The 15,837-nt window shown below is 38.8% G+C and overlaps 1 protein-coding gene across 1 annotated transcript in view; it reads left to right on the plus strand.

Moving 5' to 3' along the window:
- satb2 (SATB homeobox 2) overlaps positions 1-10,889 on the plus strand; it is a 68,957-nt gene extending 58,068 nt beyond the window's left edge. Inside the window, exons 13-14 of the mRNA XM_017421200.3 lie at positions 5,556-5,741; positions 6,002-10,889. Of these exons, the coding sequence (XP_017276689.1) occupies positions 5,556-5,741; positions 6,002-6,493 (678 nt within the window). The 3' untranslated portion in view covers positions 6,494-10,889. The remainder of the gene's footprint in view (positions 1-5,555; positions 5,742-6,001) is intronic.
- Positions 10,890-15,837: the final 4,948 nt, after the last annotated feature.

A 15,837-nucleotide genomic window follows, 5' to 3' on the forward strand; every position in this document is an offset into this window, starting at 1 on the left:
CTGATTCAAGCAACAAACAACTACACAAACATAATTAGCAGCTAATTTGGAGAACTTAACTGTAAAATTGTTAAGAAGTAGAGTGTGAATGTTGGAAAAGGTTAAACAGAATTTCCCACCATACCTTGCATTATGTGTTCCTGTTTTTCTTGTAGTTTTTGTGGTTTGAAATAATAATGCAGTTTGATTTTTTTCTTTTTTAATGGTTACTGCTCTCATTTAAGTTGCTAGAATGCTTAATGTTTATTGCAATATGAATGGCAATTAATGTTGAAGCATGAGAGAGAATGCGTGTAGGATTTTTGATCTCCCTGAAAGCCTATTGGCTGTATGTTAAATGTCAATAAAGTAAGGCTCCTGAGACCATGTGGTGTATTGGGGTGCAGGAGCTACATTCAAATCTGAGATTGCCTCTTGGTGGAGTTACTCTTTCATTCGACTTTCCTGAGCTACAACTCTTTGCAGTTATGGAAATAGTGTAAAAGTGTTCACAGCAATTATTACTCTGAATTTAATGAACAAAATCCATACCATTAAATAACTAAACGCATAGTCAATATGTGAATGTGGGCAACAACTCTTCTACATTAAAACTATTTTCAACCAGCACTCTTCAGCTAACGATGTGTCACATAAATAATTAAATTTGTTTCAGGAAACGGATAAAGTGGTTGTTGTTATGGTCTCAGAAAATGAAGAGGAAAGAAATTGGGTGGCATGGAGCCGTTTTGAGGTGTATTTTAGTTGGACTATCTCCATGTAACTCTTCTAAATCAAAGTCTTTACATACATAACCTGAACATGGCAGTTTTTATTTCTAAATCACATCCAACCTTAACCGTCCTGTGGCCTTCGGCTCAAATTGACCTAAAGTTACAAGGGCTTCTCTTCCTCTCTTCGGTTATGAGGGCTTCAGGAGGGCTAACCATGTGGGTAACAGGTCAGTAAGGCCATGTTTCTCCATATTGTTGACCTTTTTACCATTTCTGGCACATGTTGCCCTGGTGTTGGAGAAAAGGAATATGAAAGGGGTTTCAAAGGACAGTTTGTAAAAGTATTACCTCACTGGTCTGTGACTAGTTGGTCTACTTGACAAACGAGACAAACAGCCATTCACAGTCTTTTTCACGCCTAGGGACAATATAGAGTTACCAGTCAACCTAACATACATGTTTTTGGTCTGTGGGTGGAAATGTGCATGGGGAGAATATGCAAACTCCACACAGAAAGGCCTGGATGCAAACCTTCAACCACCTTGCTGTGAGGAGGCAGCTCTAACCACTGCTCCACCGTGCTGCCCAGATACTACCATAAGGGAACTTTTTTTGAACGTTCTCCAATCACCACCTCTGTTTAGCCACATTTCCATCTAGATGTTCCAGCAGTGGTAAGTCAACCTCAAAGGAGTAACACCAGTTCCCACTCTTTTCAATAATTAAATTAATTTACCAAAAAACAAACAAACAAACAAAACAGATTGCTTTAATGATTTTCACCTGGATTTTATACACTTAGGCACCCAAAAGTCATTGCAGTGCCTGCTGTGAGGCAACACTGAAGCAGCCGACTTGCAAAGCTGAGCACTGAGAAAACATTTCAAGGAAGAGAGTGTGAAAAAAAAGAACCAGAGTCAGGTTTATGCAGCTTAACTTATAACACCTAAAACTCCTGTAATTTTCACGTTAGGAAGCTGAAGATGAAAGGTGGACAAGTTACAGGAGTGGATATAGTGAAGATGAGTTAAGGAGAATGATAGCATAAAGAAGTTGGGTGGGTCCTGGTATTATCTACAGTTTTAGAGCAGATTTGGGCTAGGAGTCTTGTTGGCTTGACATCTACATCATTAGTGTTCTGATATATTATAAGGGACAAGTGTGGTCTCTGGTAGTGGAAGAGAGGGCTCAGTTAAGAGAGGACAGTGCAGTAAGAAAAGGACTCAAGGAAGAGATGAGACATCATCAGAGTTCTGTGTGTTTGGCTCTGGCTCTCTAACATCATCATTAGTGCATGAGGGAGACCAGACCTCACTGTTGATGCAAGCATGTGTGGGTGCAGCCATTGATCCAACAGTCCCTCCTGTCAGCCCAAATAAGCACAGAAATGATGAAGGCCTGTGGATGGGGTTCAGGGGTGGGGTAGGTTTCAAAACCCCCTCCATAATTTAGCCCCAATTTAGCTATTAAGTGTCTCAGTTAGTTTGTAAATGAATGAGTATATGTAGCTGTGTGGTCCTCATTAAAGCAAGAATCTCTTTTTTTCTTCCCTGTCTGTAACTTTTGATTTTCTTGTGCTCATACAGTCCTTCCCCAGTGTTTAAAACTGTTGCTTCGTTTGAAAAAAAAATAGAACAATTAGATTAGTGCGAGAAAGAAGAAAAAAAAGACTGAATTTATGTAAACTGGTCATTCCCTTTCCCTGGAAAATAAAACCCCTGCAAATAAAATCAGCTATTTTACGGTCTGGCCTGCCCACAGTATTATTTAAGTAATACCCTGTTATTATTGAAGAGAGGGAGAGAAAAGCAAAGCACTATTATCTTTATGTGGGTCCTTTAATTTTAATGCACCACAGATTTATAGCTGGGCATTCCAGTGGAGACACCCCTCCCTGCTCTGAAAACCAGTGGGTGGGACGCAGTCACAATGCTCTCACAACACCCAGTACCGTCTGCCAAACTACCAAAGGGCTGCTTTCCATCCTAACACTTTGTCCAGATCTCCTGACGACTGTCAAACGGCCCTAAGATGGTCCTGACAGCCAAGTGTACACCCTTCACAACAACCACATCACACCTTGTCAGAAATCCACACAAGTATTTGTTTACAGCCTGTTAGTGAATCACACTGAAAAGCTGCTAAACATTGAGCTCCTTGTGTTCTGAGCTGGGTTACTGAATAATCTGAGTTGATAAAGCCCAGATATATTTGTGCCAAGGGTTTTAGCAACAGTGTCAAAATCCTTGTACTGAGTGTAGAAATGAAGCTGATCAAAATGAATGGCAAATCAATAATCAGTTCTGTAATCAGTAGGCTGCCAACTGGCAAATGCTGTAATTATAACAGGAGTCTACCATGCTTTAAATGGCACCAAAAGCCAATAAATACATGTAAAATGAAAGACTTCCATTCCTTGAAAGACTACATGTCACCCCCCGCCTTTCATGACAGACGTCTAAACTAAGATCATCTTATATTGAGAAATGTTTTGACTGTGGCAACCATCTTGAAATGGGTTGACTCCAAATGTTATGGGTTTTAGATGCACAACCAATTATTGTTTTTTGTGCAAATGTTTAATCAAAACCTGTCCAGTGATTCATGAAATATTGACTCCAATAGGTATATAATGGCAACGTTTTAAACAATTTTGTGTTATCAGTTACTGCTCCAAGTATGTGTTGGGAATGACTTTCAGCTACTACCACACCAAGGTTTAGCTCAACATCTGTAAAATTGGCTGAGTTGTAGCCATTATTGTGTTTGATAAGGTCACTTGGTTGTGGCAGTTATTTTAATGGAGCTGACTCCGAAGGTAATCAATTGTACATGTAAATGTACATCCAATGGTTATTTTTAAGAGTTTTATTAGAATCAATTCAATTGATCATGAGACATTTTGCTATCACTATAGACAAATAGACACAGACACAGTCATGGGCAAAAGCATCTATGCTTTTGGTGGGAGGCAATAAATGAAAATTACTCTTTTGATTTCTTTTTTTCTATTTGGATAGTAATTACAATGTAAAAGCCTTTCTCATTCAACAATTCAAAATTTTTTAAACATCAAACCTACACTATAAAACAAATGATGAATTTATTATCTACAGCACTCTGTTTTCTTCGATAGTTCGTGCTTCTGCTCCCCACAAAAGTCATTCATTTTCCTTATCCTCGTAGCTCCACTTCTAATCCCTGAAAGCTCATACCCCCACCACCACACACACACACACACTCACTCGCTCCTGTCCCTCTGAGGTTTTAAATGGGCTGGTTAAATAGTGATGGGGTGTAAGACACTTCCTGACAGACACCTGGTTGGTGTTTTACTAGAGCTAATGTTACACTCATTAGGTCAAAAGTATACCAAACAGACAGCAGTTTGAACGCCAACCTTGGAACAGGTTAATGGTGCGTGACACTTTGAAGCTGTGAAACACTTGTTCTCACCCTCCGTTCACCCTGCAGCCCCTGGCTACTGTGTACTGGAGGAGGGCAAATTATTGGTCGTTTTAAAAAATATGTTGCATCACGGTCTACTGGCAGTTGTGCTCGAATCACTTTATTTTATTTTTGATTAGCTAAAAATGTATGTACAAGAAACACACATCTATCAAGACCTGCACAGAAAAGTAGTAATGTTCATTATGCGTATTCTGGATCATATTGTTCACGTATCAGCAGATACTAAAGTAGATTCTCAAGCTTTTTATTAAGTCTGTCAGACACTTTACCAGAAGAGTACAAGAATATGATGAAGATCACACAGAGCGAGAGGTCCTACTCTTACTTGTTTGAGCCAAAATTTCACTCTGACATTCAGTGTTTGGGAAAGATGGCGTAAACAATGACAAGGACAATGATCGTCTTGAGAAATTTAACTACTACAAATCAATTTATATCAAATTCTGCTTAATTTTTCACTTTAATAGGCTTTGTGGGGAGCTAGTTAGGTCTTGCTTCTGCTAAGTTGTACTCGCACCTCATCCTTTGCATTTGCGATATGCACAAAAAAATTAAAATCAGTTTCAGTTTAGTTCATTTATATAGCCTTAATTCACAACAAAAGTCATATCAGGGCACTGAACAAAAACAGTGACATATGCCATATTATAAATAAAATGCCTATTAGTAAAAGGTATAAAACTAAGGAAGCCAGTGAATTGCATCAAATCTTCACTTTGTCACGGTCTCCCGTCCTGAGCAGCACATTGGTGACAGTGGAAAGAAATGACTCCCTTTTAACAGAAAGAAACCTCCAACAGAACCAGGTTCAGGATGAGTGGCCATCTGCCACAGCTGGCTGGGGTTTCAGAGGATAGGAAAACAACACTTTGATTTAGTCCCTATAGAGTAAAAAATAGTTCTCATTTGCACTCATTCAATTACCATATGTACATTTTCTCACATGCTTATGATCCAGAATGTACTGCAAATATCCTGCGACCCTGCATGCACTTGTGCACCTATTATTATAGGCTCCCTGCAACCCTGTACAGCGCAAAGTGGGTATTGAAAAATAATGGATGGATGAATATAGGTTGTGGTGATGCAAATTTATTAGCAATACTACATTTTGTTTGTTGTTGCAGACAGTTAAAAAAAGAGCTCTTGTTTTTACCAGCCTTATTTTGTTGATGTGGGGGGTGAGATTTTAATTTTTGCTGTTGTAAAGATGACAAGCTATAACAGAAGTGGGTTTGAATATATTTTACAGAGAAGTCTGGCTAGTACAGTATATTTAAACCTGTTTTAAGATACATACTTATCCTGACTTCATGCTTTGTTGTTGGTTCACTGTGCCCCACTAATCATATTTTCTTTCTTTCTCATCAGGCACTTCATAGGCCACCCCCAGCGCTAATCAAGGAGCGCCATCCATCTCCAGTACATGAGGAGCAGTTACCTGTCCCAGTTAATGAAGATAGATCACAGAATGTTGGAGCAGGAGCACCAGGTGGAGGTCCACCTGCCACAGCTGGCAGCACTGGGAGCAGCAAGAAGCCACGATCACGCACTAAGGTATGATAAAGCCTGCTTCCATTTACCCCTTGCTCCTACTACTTAGCTCTGTTCCACCAATTTTTACATTCAAGCACTGTGGTTTTAGGTGGTTTTGGTATCTGTGATTACTCGGTCTTGGCATAGGGGTAACACTAAAAACTGAATTGGCCTTAATCGATTGTTATAGTGGGTCATCTTGCATTCTGGCATTTGGATCAGCTGGTTGTTACTTACATTCTTCATCTGTCTTTTTTTTATCTTGGTTCCATGCATTTTAGATTTCCCTGGAAGCTTTAGGCATCCTGCAGAGCTTCATCCAGGACGTTGGCCTGTACCCTGACCAGGAAGCCATCCACACCTTGTCTGCACAGCTCGACCTCCCTAAACACACCATCATCAAGTTCTTCCAGAATCAGCGCTATCACGTCAAGCACCATGGCCGCCTCAAAGAGCTGGGTGAGGGGACTGCTGCCATCGAAGGAGTTGACGTCAGTGAATACAGAGAGGAGGAGCTGCTCTCGGGCTCTGAGGACCCAGAGTCTAGTGAGGATGGAGCTGAGGAGATGTACCAGACCACAGAGGGGAGCAGTGGGGGCTCGGAGGTGCTAAACCAGACTCTGATCTCCTCCAACTCAGCTTCTAGCCAGTTGTCTTTAGGACCTAATGTGGCTCAGGAAGAAGGCAAGGACAAGGGGCATAGTAGGCTTGGTGGCCCTCTAACCACAGGGAGCTCCTCTTCCAGTCCTCAAGAGCAGACTGACTACCAGTGATTAAAAACTGACAGAAATAAAGAGACAGAAGATCAGAACTCATCATGAACTGATGAAGGTTAGCAACAAAGAAAATGCATAGGACTTGAATGTCTATGCAGACACACTGACCAGAAAACCACTGGCCAACATACTGTACATGACTGAAGCTACCATATAGACTTTGTTGTGACAATCTCAGATTTGTGGAGTGAATTTACCTCAGTGAACGACTTAAATGGTTAAATAACTGTGAAAAGGTTTCCGCAAAAAGTTGTAATATTTCTCTTCAGATGGTAAATAGCAGATAGGACTTTTGCTGCTCATGCCTTCAATTTCCTAGCAGAAACAATCACAAATTTGCTCTTATCAGCCAGAAGGGACACTTCAATGAGAAGAAGGAGCATTCTTGTTCCTACTTTCTGAAGTTTGCGCACAGTTACAAAGAAGATCCTCCCCTACATGGTGGACGGAATTTGCCCTAATTGTAGGGACAGGACCTTGGGACCTCAGAGACTGATAAAATCCTAATAAATCATTTGAAGACAAAAGGTCCTGCTATTGTCTGCCTGAGAACACAGATTGATGACACTTGCGGTGCATCTACAAACTTTTACTTCATTAAGGGAATAGGCAGTGGCCACTCCAATCACAGACTATCTGGCAGTTCTGTTTAGCACTTAGTGTTCACAAAAAAACTGTTGTTGTTTCAGTTGTATTGTCTTCTTGAGGCTTGTGAATATTAATAAGAAGGCCTGAAAGGAGCAATGGAAAACATGGAAAGAGGATTGAGAGCATGTGATGAGGAGGAACACTCAGGCCCACACCTTCCTGGCTCATCACATAAATGTGTGGTGGGAAGAAAAAAGCCAAGAAGGGAATGACAGCTCAGCGCTTCAGTAAGCAAGCAATCAGTCACTTTATGTGCAGTAGTCCCCACCTTCCTCTCTCCTCAGTTTTGTGTTTCACCACACCGACCCACACATGAACTTCACCAACCTTAATTATGGCCCTTATCTATGATTATTATTAATATTTTTATTGTTGTTGCTGTCATTATGTGCTATTTTTAGTTGTTATTTCCATGGTTTGAAACATTGATTTTGGCTAAGAGATGGTAAAAGAGCTTCCCTGTAGGAGGAGGGATAAATAGGGACAGTGAGAGAAAATAAAAAGAAGCAGTTACTGAGCATTACTGGGTAAAGTGTCCAGTTATGTTGTTACACATGTTGTGTAACACAACATTGTGTAACACACTTTCTTTTGCTCTGTTTTCCAAAAAAGAAAGAAAGAAAAAAAAGTCTTCTTGAAAAGAGGAATGCTTAAGAAAGCAAAAGTTTTTTTTTTTTTTTTTTTGCTGCAGTTGATGACAATCAACTTTTTTTTGAGCCATGAAGAAAAAGTGGCAGGTCTGACTGTGTTCTTCACCTTTAATGTGTGTAAATACCCAAAGTGGGATAAATTCTTTTATTTTTAATTTTCCTCAGTGATATTTGAGCCAGTTTAAAGAGAATAATGAATCAGTATAAAATTTGAATACAAGCCTATTTAAAAGACGTTGGTCCTTCTGTTTGATGTCTGGTTAAAGCCGTGGGAACAGTGGGTGCAGGGGGTGCTGCAGCACCTAGTGGTAAATTACAGAAAACATCCATGTCCAAAAGTATATTTAATAAATTAGTGAAAAAAAAAATCAAATATAAAAGGCTTCGGTGTTGCTGTGTATGTTTAGATTCCAATAATATTTTAATATTTATGAGTTTTATAAATCTGGTAAATAAACCAGCCCTGTTATACATTTGTGAGCAAATTTTTACAACCACCTAAAACACGGCCCTTTCAAAAAGCCTTTTTTTTTCAAATTCATTTTAGTCTGAAGTGTCATTATTTTGCTTAGTTTTGTCACTTGTAATTTGGCAAAACATGCAGTTCAAACATACAGTTGTTTAAACAGTAACTACGGGTAGCTTGTACATCTGTGTAAATTGTTTGGACATGTCAAAACCCAGGAATTTAAAAATAAAGCAACGGGACATTTTCACTGTAGCTGAAGACATTACACATCCAGTTCAATGTTTTTTTTTTTCTTTTTTGACATTGTTGTGGAAAAAATCAATTTCCAGGCACTGTTAAATGAAATCACTCAAACAGGTTTTTTTCGTATGGAGAACATGAAAAACCTTTTTTGGAAGGGGAGGTTGATGGTTTGAGAGGGAAGTGAAGGAAGCCATATTTGTCAAGTGGGAAACAATTTTAAACAGTGCAGGAGGTCTTAGGCTTTTAGCTTTTTCAGAATGCTCAAAGCTTCATGTGATGAAAAATACTCAAGGACTAGGCTGACAAAGACCCCAACAATCCTCAGGCACAACCAGATTTTGATATGGGTTATATGGTTACACTTCCCAGGTCAGCATCTTGCGAGGAATGGCAGAAGAGCTTGAAAAAACAAAAGTTGTCTGATATTTGCACCCTGAACAAGTTTTCTATTGCGTGTCCAGTCAGGAGTGGGCGCTCCTCTGTGTTGTGCTGCTGAAAATGTGTCACTTGGTTGTGAAAGAAAAAGAAGGAGGGGGAGGTACAGGTATACCTCTGACGAGGACATGCAGTCATGAGACCAGAGCTTCTCTAACATAGGTGGGGACAGAGTGGTGATACAGGGTGGCATGTTCTACCCTTATAATCCGACTGGCCCATGCAGTGCCACCTTCATTTTAGACAGAAATTTAAATGCATGAATATATATGCAGCCTAAACTAATTACACAGATGAGATACAGTAAATTGTACCTTATGAGAATACTATGGGTATATGAGTAGCTTTTTATTTATCAGAGCTTAACAACAAAATAAACAGGCTTTTCAACGGTATTAGATTTATTGCCAAAAAACATTGTTACAACAAAGAATCACAAATTTCCTTCGTTTTTGTTCTAAGTTTATAAAATATGTACTTTTTGTTTGTTTGTTTTGCCAACTGGGGGAGGATTGTTAGGTGTTTACAATTGAAACATTTCCCTTTGAATGTGGGCGATTCACTGTAGGAGTTGGAAAGGGGAGTGGGCCCCAAAGAGTGGGCGTGCCCAGAGCGCCATTCATGCCAGAACCGCCTCTGAATGGTAAGGGAGTGAGAGACTGACCTGAATGTGATGCTGGATCTTATGCAGGCTACAAGCTTACAACGTCACACACTTTACATTTTGAATTGGAAAAACTCCTCAGATGTCCACTTGCTTTGCTTTTAAACTTTTAGGTTCATGGGTAGCATCAAATACTTTTTAAAAGGATACAACAATAATTGGAGAAAAAATAAAAACGTATCTAGAGCGTTATGAGCATCGACTTCTGACACCATGAAGCTTCAACTGATTAGCATCCCCTGACAGAAAAATATGCAGGGAAGTTAAGGTTTTAGCAAAAACCTATAAATGTACATTAAAACAACCAAATGTGTGTTCAAACTAACAGAACTTTTTTCCATAATATCTTGTGCTGTGAGTTTGCTGTCAGTTAGCTATAAATAATTATGGAGCTGAGAACAAGTTACAGTGACGTATAAAACGTATATAGCACACTTAGACTTAGTTGACTAAATTACAGGTAATAATTAAAAGTTAAGTTGCACATTACACCTGCAAATTGTGAAATCTTGCAAGACAAGTTAGAGTTCATAGAATGTTTTAAGGATAACTCAAGAACTGACGCACTAAATTAAGCTCAAAATCTGTAAATTGTATAGATGTTTTTGTGTTGCTTAAGGTCGATTAGCTTTGACATCCAACTTGAATGGGTTGACTCCAAAAATTAATCAGTTTTACATGCACATTCTGATATTACTTTCTGAAAGTTTCATTTAAATCTATCAACTAGTTCATGAGATGTTTTGCTAACAGATTTGACTCTAATAGTTAATGGCAAAGTTTTAAAAATATGGTTATGGTGGAAGACTAAAAATGAATCAACTTTTTGTTTTAACTGCAAATTTATAGATACTGTCTGTTCAAGATTTGCAGCATATTTTTAATGTCCATTTTTGACTAAACAACATGCACTCGTATTTTACTGCATCTCCTTGGTATTGTGGTATTTTTATATGGGGTAGGGTCATGCAATTTCTTAAACTCAATTTTACTCGTGCACACAGCACCCTCCAACTGAAACATGTTCCCACGGCTAATTGTCTGGTGCAGTTGTGTAAGTGTGCAGTATGTTTGAAACTGTATCTGAGTACAGATAATGTCTTTGTTTAAAGCTCCTGATCAGCAGGAACACTCAAAGAAATGAACTGCCTTTTCAGTCATTACTCTGTATGATGATATTGTGCTTTTCTCTGTAACAGGAATCAGGGTTAGACTCAAACAATGAAATCTTTGCCCATCAGTGTTGAAGTCAATTAAAAATTCAAAATGTGTTGTTTTATTACAGTGATATTATTATTCTTGCGTGGATCATTATGTATCCATTCACACACAAAGACACTCAAACTGACACTGAGCCAAGCCTTCCTCTGAGCCAATCAATGATTTGCGTTAAACCACAAATGTTGCATTTCTATTACTAAAGTACGAATGATAGAAAGCTACCAGAGCTCTCTTTCTTCATTCTTACAAAATCGGTGGAGTCCCACTGTAGCATGTAAGTATGAATAACAATGAATACCAATGCAAAAATGATCACAATAAGCAGCAAGCTAAATTCAGACTGACGTGTGATGACCACAGTAAATTTACAAATTGTTAACACTGCATGAATTTGGGTAAATTAGAGCAGCTTTATACTCTAGAGTGTTGTGAGAGTGAAAGTGTAAATGGTTGTATATGTGACCCTGTGATAGACTTTGAACTATTAAGGGTATATCTTGCCTCTTACACAAGGATTGCTTGACATAGGCACTATTCCTCCCATGACCTTGCATAAAAAAACAGTTAAATAAAATGAAAAAGATGCAGAGAAGTTAAGGTTTTAGCAAAAACCTATGAACTTACATTAAAACAACCAAATGTGTGTTCAAACTAACAGAACAACAACTTTTTTTCCAACATTTCTATTACTAAAGTACAAATTATAGAAAGCTACCAGTGCTCTCTTTCTTCATTCTTACAAAATCGGTGGAGTCCCACTGTAGCATGTAAGTATGAATAACAATGAATACCAATGCAAAAATGCTTGACATAGGCACTCTCCCTCCCATGACCTTGCATAAAAAAACAGTTAAAGAAAATGAATAAATGGATGGATAGAGTTGCTTTAGGTGAAAAAAACTACAAGACAAGATATTCTACATATAGTTAAACTAGTGCTACCCAATGATTCATTTTTATTGTGACTATTTGCAATTTTACTGCAGCTTCATCTAATTTTGTGATCTGCTAAAACTGTTACAAATGAAAATGTTTAAAATGGAAAAATACTCAACATTAATGGACAATAGCTCCATCAGCTGAACCTTCAATCCACATTTAAGAAATTAAAATAAAGACCCAGTTGATGCAAAGTTCCAGCATCGTCTTTCAAGTTGTTAACAAATATTAGCAACATTTTTTCCTATTGAAACTTATCAAATTAAAGATTATATAGGAATTTCTTTTTCCATATTGATTTTACAGTAAGCTGAAAACTCAGTGGAACATTGACAGCGTTTAGAATATCTGTGGATTGAGACACTTAATATTTTATACATTCTATGACATATTGTAATTTTTACAACCTTTAAATGAATTGGAACAATAACACTACAACCACAGATTTGATAAAGTCAGTTGTTTAGGGAATACTTATTAATTTATTGTGGCTTTACACAAAACAATCACAAGGTCTTCCTAATGGTGAGAGAGAGGGACAGGAGCGAGGAGGGTGTCTGGTTTAGGAACCTCAGGGTCTCGTCTCTGCTTTTTGCAGATGATGTGGTTCTGTTGACGTCTTTAGGCCATGACCTTCAGCGTAAACTAATGCTTTGCAGCCAAGTGTGAAGCAGCTCGGATGAGAGTCAGCTCCTCTATAAGTCTGAGATAATGGTTCTCAACCAGAAAAGGGTGGAATGCTACCTCCAGGTTGGGGGTGAGTCTCTTCCTCAAGTGGAGGAGTCAAGTATCTGGGAGTTTTGTTCATGAGTGATGGTAGGATGAAGCAGGAGATGGATTGAGGGCTCTTATGCACAGTAATGAGGGTGTTGCTCTGATCTGTCGTGTTGAAGAAAGACTTGAGTTGAAAGGCAAAGCTCTCAATTTACTGATCCATCCATGTTCCAGCTCTCACCTACAGTCTTAAAAAAGAACGAGATTCCAGTTACAAGCAGCTTAAATTAGCTTCCTCCAAAGAGTGGCCGGGTTCTCAGCCTTGGAGATAAGGTGAGTAGCTCCATCATCCGGTGGGAGCTCAGAGTAGAGCCGATACTGCTCCGTATTGAAAGAAGTCAGCTGAGGTGTTTTGGGCATCTGATTAGGATGCTTGCTGGACATTTCCTTTCAGAGGTTTTCAATACATGTCCCACTGGATGGAGACCCTGAACCAAACCCAGAATTGGCTGGAAGGATTATATATCCTCTCTGTCCTGGGAAAATGTTTGGGTCACTTTGACCTCGTAAACAAGCTCCATTTCTAGAAATATTTTCAACCACACAGAAATGCAGAAAATACCCAAACACTATAGTAACTATGCCAGGGCTGTATGTGGTGCTATGAAGTTGCCATGAAAATACACCAGAAACAAGAAAGAAGACATGGAGCAGGTGCCCCAAACTCTATACACAGAAGAAAAAGATGAGGATGGAAAAGACAAAATGAAAAACAAAATAATTTTATGGAATAAAAGTGGAACTTCTTCTTTGTGCCCCATGAAACTACTATTGACGGAGAGTGGTGTCAATCAAATCCATGGATATAATAGACACTTCTAGGCACAGTTTACAGAGGAACGGCAAGGTAAACAATAGAAAAGTGTTTTAAAACTATTCCCAGTTCCAACTATTTTTGAAGTGTGTACTTGATATATATTGCAGCTCTTCTGCAACATTTGTTTTTTGAATTGTTGATTGGGTTTTTTGTGCTGCTCTGTTCAAGGCACTGTATGTTTTATCAGCCTTGTCTGCTCATTGAAGTTGACCAGCATACACGTTTCGCTGTAGTTGAGCAACTGGCATCTGCAGCCCAACCACAAGCATGTAATCTGCCAGTATTTTTGTTGACCTCATGTTTGAGGTTGTAGGTGAGGTTAGTGGTGGGACTATGACATCATTGTGTTTAAATGGTTCTGTTTGGCTGTCCAGACTAAAACACAGTGGTGGCATTTAAAGATTTTCTCACTCTGGAACACAGTTTCTGTGATGCAAGGCAAAAACAATAGAAAACCTTTACTTATCCATAAAATGTTATTTCTGTGTGGACAGGCCCCACGGCTGGGGCAGATAGGTTAGCTTCAGTTGACAATCAGCCCCCGGAGGAAAAGAAGAGAGAGGGGGACAGAGACAACACACAGACACTGCATGTAACACATCCGCCCATACAACTCCAAACACAGTGTTTGTGACCACTCAAAACATCCATGCATTTAATTGTACAGCACTTGGCAAAACAACATCTAAGACATTGTCAGGTCCCTCTTTATGGTGGATTTTAAGTTTATAACCTTGAATGATCAAAGCCCAGTGCACAATGCTGAATATTAACCATTTATTTGAAAAATCTTACAGGGTGATTCATTTCTTGATTATCCCGGAGAAGGACAGCTCCATCCCTAACTGCTCTCGCACTGAAACGTACAAATCTGCAGTTTGAGGTCATGATCTGTTTTACACATTTTCTCTTCTTCTTCTGCCTCAAGCTGAAGGCAGGCAAGACAAATCTTTGTTTGAAGACAAAGGTTCAAGCAAAGTAAATTTTCAGGAGGTGCCTCACTTTTTGCCTTGTCTTTTGGATGATGTAGCCAAAGGAACACCTTCCTCATGGTTTATGGACACTGCAATGTTGTACATTTGATACCATAATCTGTGTACTAGAGATGTGAGACTTTAAGTCCCCCACACAATCATTGTGTTACATGACCTTTTTTAAAGCATGAAATAACTAATTACATCTAAACATATTAGAAAAATGAGTAACTGCACATGCTATATAAATAAATTTCACTTCACTTCACATACAGCAGCAAGGACAATAAGAACAATATGAATCAACAACAATCCATCCGTCTCAGTGAGCTCAGTGAATTATTACCTTTCATCCATCCAGCCATCCATCTTCTTTAACCTCTTTTTCATTCTGGGTTACTGTATGAGAGGTGGGGTACATTCTGGACGGGGCTAAATTGAGACAAATGAGACAAACAACCATTCACACTCTCACTCACTCTAGGACAGTTTAGTTACCAATGAACCTAACATGCATGTTTTTGGTGTGTGGGAGGAAACCGGAGTACCTGGAGAGAAAACCCATGCAAACATGGGAGAAACATGTGCACTCCACACAAAACGTTCAGGAGGGAAATCTGTGACTTTCTTTCTGTGAGGCTACTGCACTAACCACTTCACTACTGTGCAGCATTCAACAAGAATCAACACCTGAAAAAAAAAAAGTTTTTTTTTTTGTTCATTTACATGAAGCTGGACGGACATAACTTGGACTCGGCCTTTAGACCATTTTAGAGCCAACCACCAATAGCTGTTCATGGTAATGCATTTCCAGGCACTGCTATGTTCTTTTGTTAGATTGTCTTTTATTATTATTATTATCAATATCATTGGTCACAATGATTTTTTTTATAAAGCTGGTTTTAGAAAAAAAAAAGACAAACAATACAAAGCTAGTTTTTTCATGACTGGAACTTGTACTTGGCTTTATAACAGGCCTCAAAAACACTTGAAAGGAAAAAGTCTAATTAACTTAAGTTATTATTTATGAACATATTCACGGCAGAGTAAAAAAAATGAGAGTTGAGCAAACTTAAAAGATAATTAAGACAGGAAATGTTTCTATTTTTAAAAATACACACTTTTAACCCAACAAGTTGGCATTCATTTGCCATCCTGACATTTAACTGTGATAAAAAAGTAAAGAAAAAAATAGTTCTGATGGCTTCATGACAATAAGTTTCACCAGTAGATCAAACACATACATAAAACTGCCTCCCTTATGAGTTCTTGAGCTAAGGAGGTATTTAACTTGCCACCAGGGGAGGAGCAGGCATTTCTGTGTGTATCTGTACGTGTGTACTGGACTCCTTTACAGAAACAATCGAGCCTGAGTGCAGTTGATGAGCTGTAGGGTCAAGGTCTTCCTGCAGACACGTCTCCTCTCAGCTTGTCTTCTCTGACTGAGAACAATCAGCTCACACTGTGACTCTGTGCTTGTGGTTTGATTATACATGCTGAGATAAGC

Source organism: Kryptolebias marmoratus, linkage group LG6 (genome assembly GCF_001649575.2).
Source record: "Kryptolebias marmoratus isolate JLee-2015 linkage group LG6, ASM164957v2, whole genome shotgun sequence".
Taxonomy (NCBI): domain Eukaryota; kingdom Metazoa; phylum Chordata; class Actinopteri; order Cyprinodontiformes; family Rivulidae; genus Kryptolebias; species Kryptolebias marmoratus.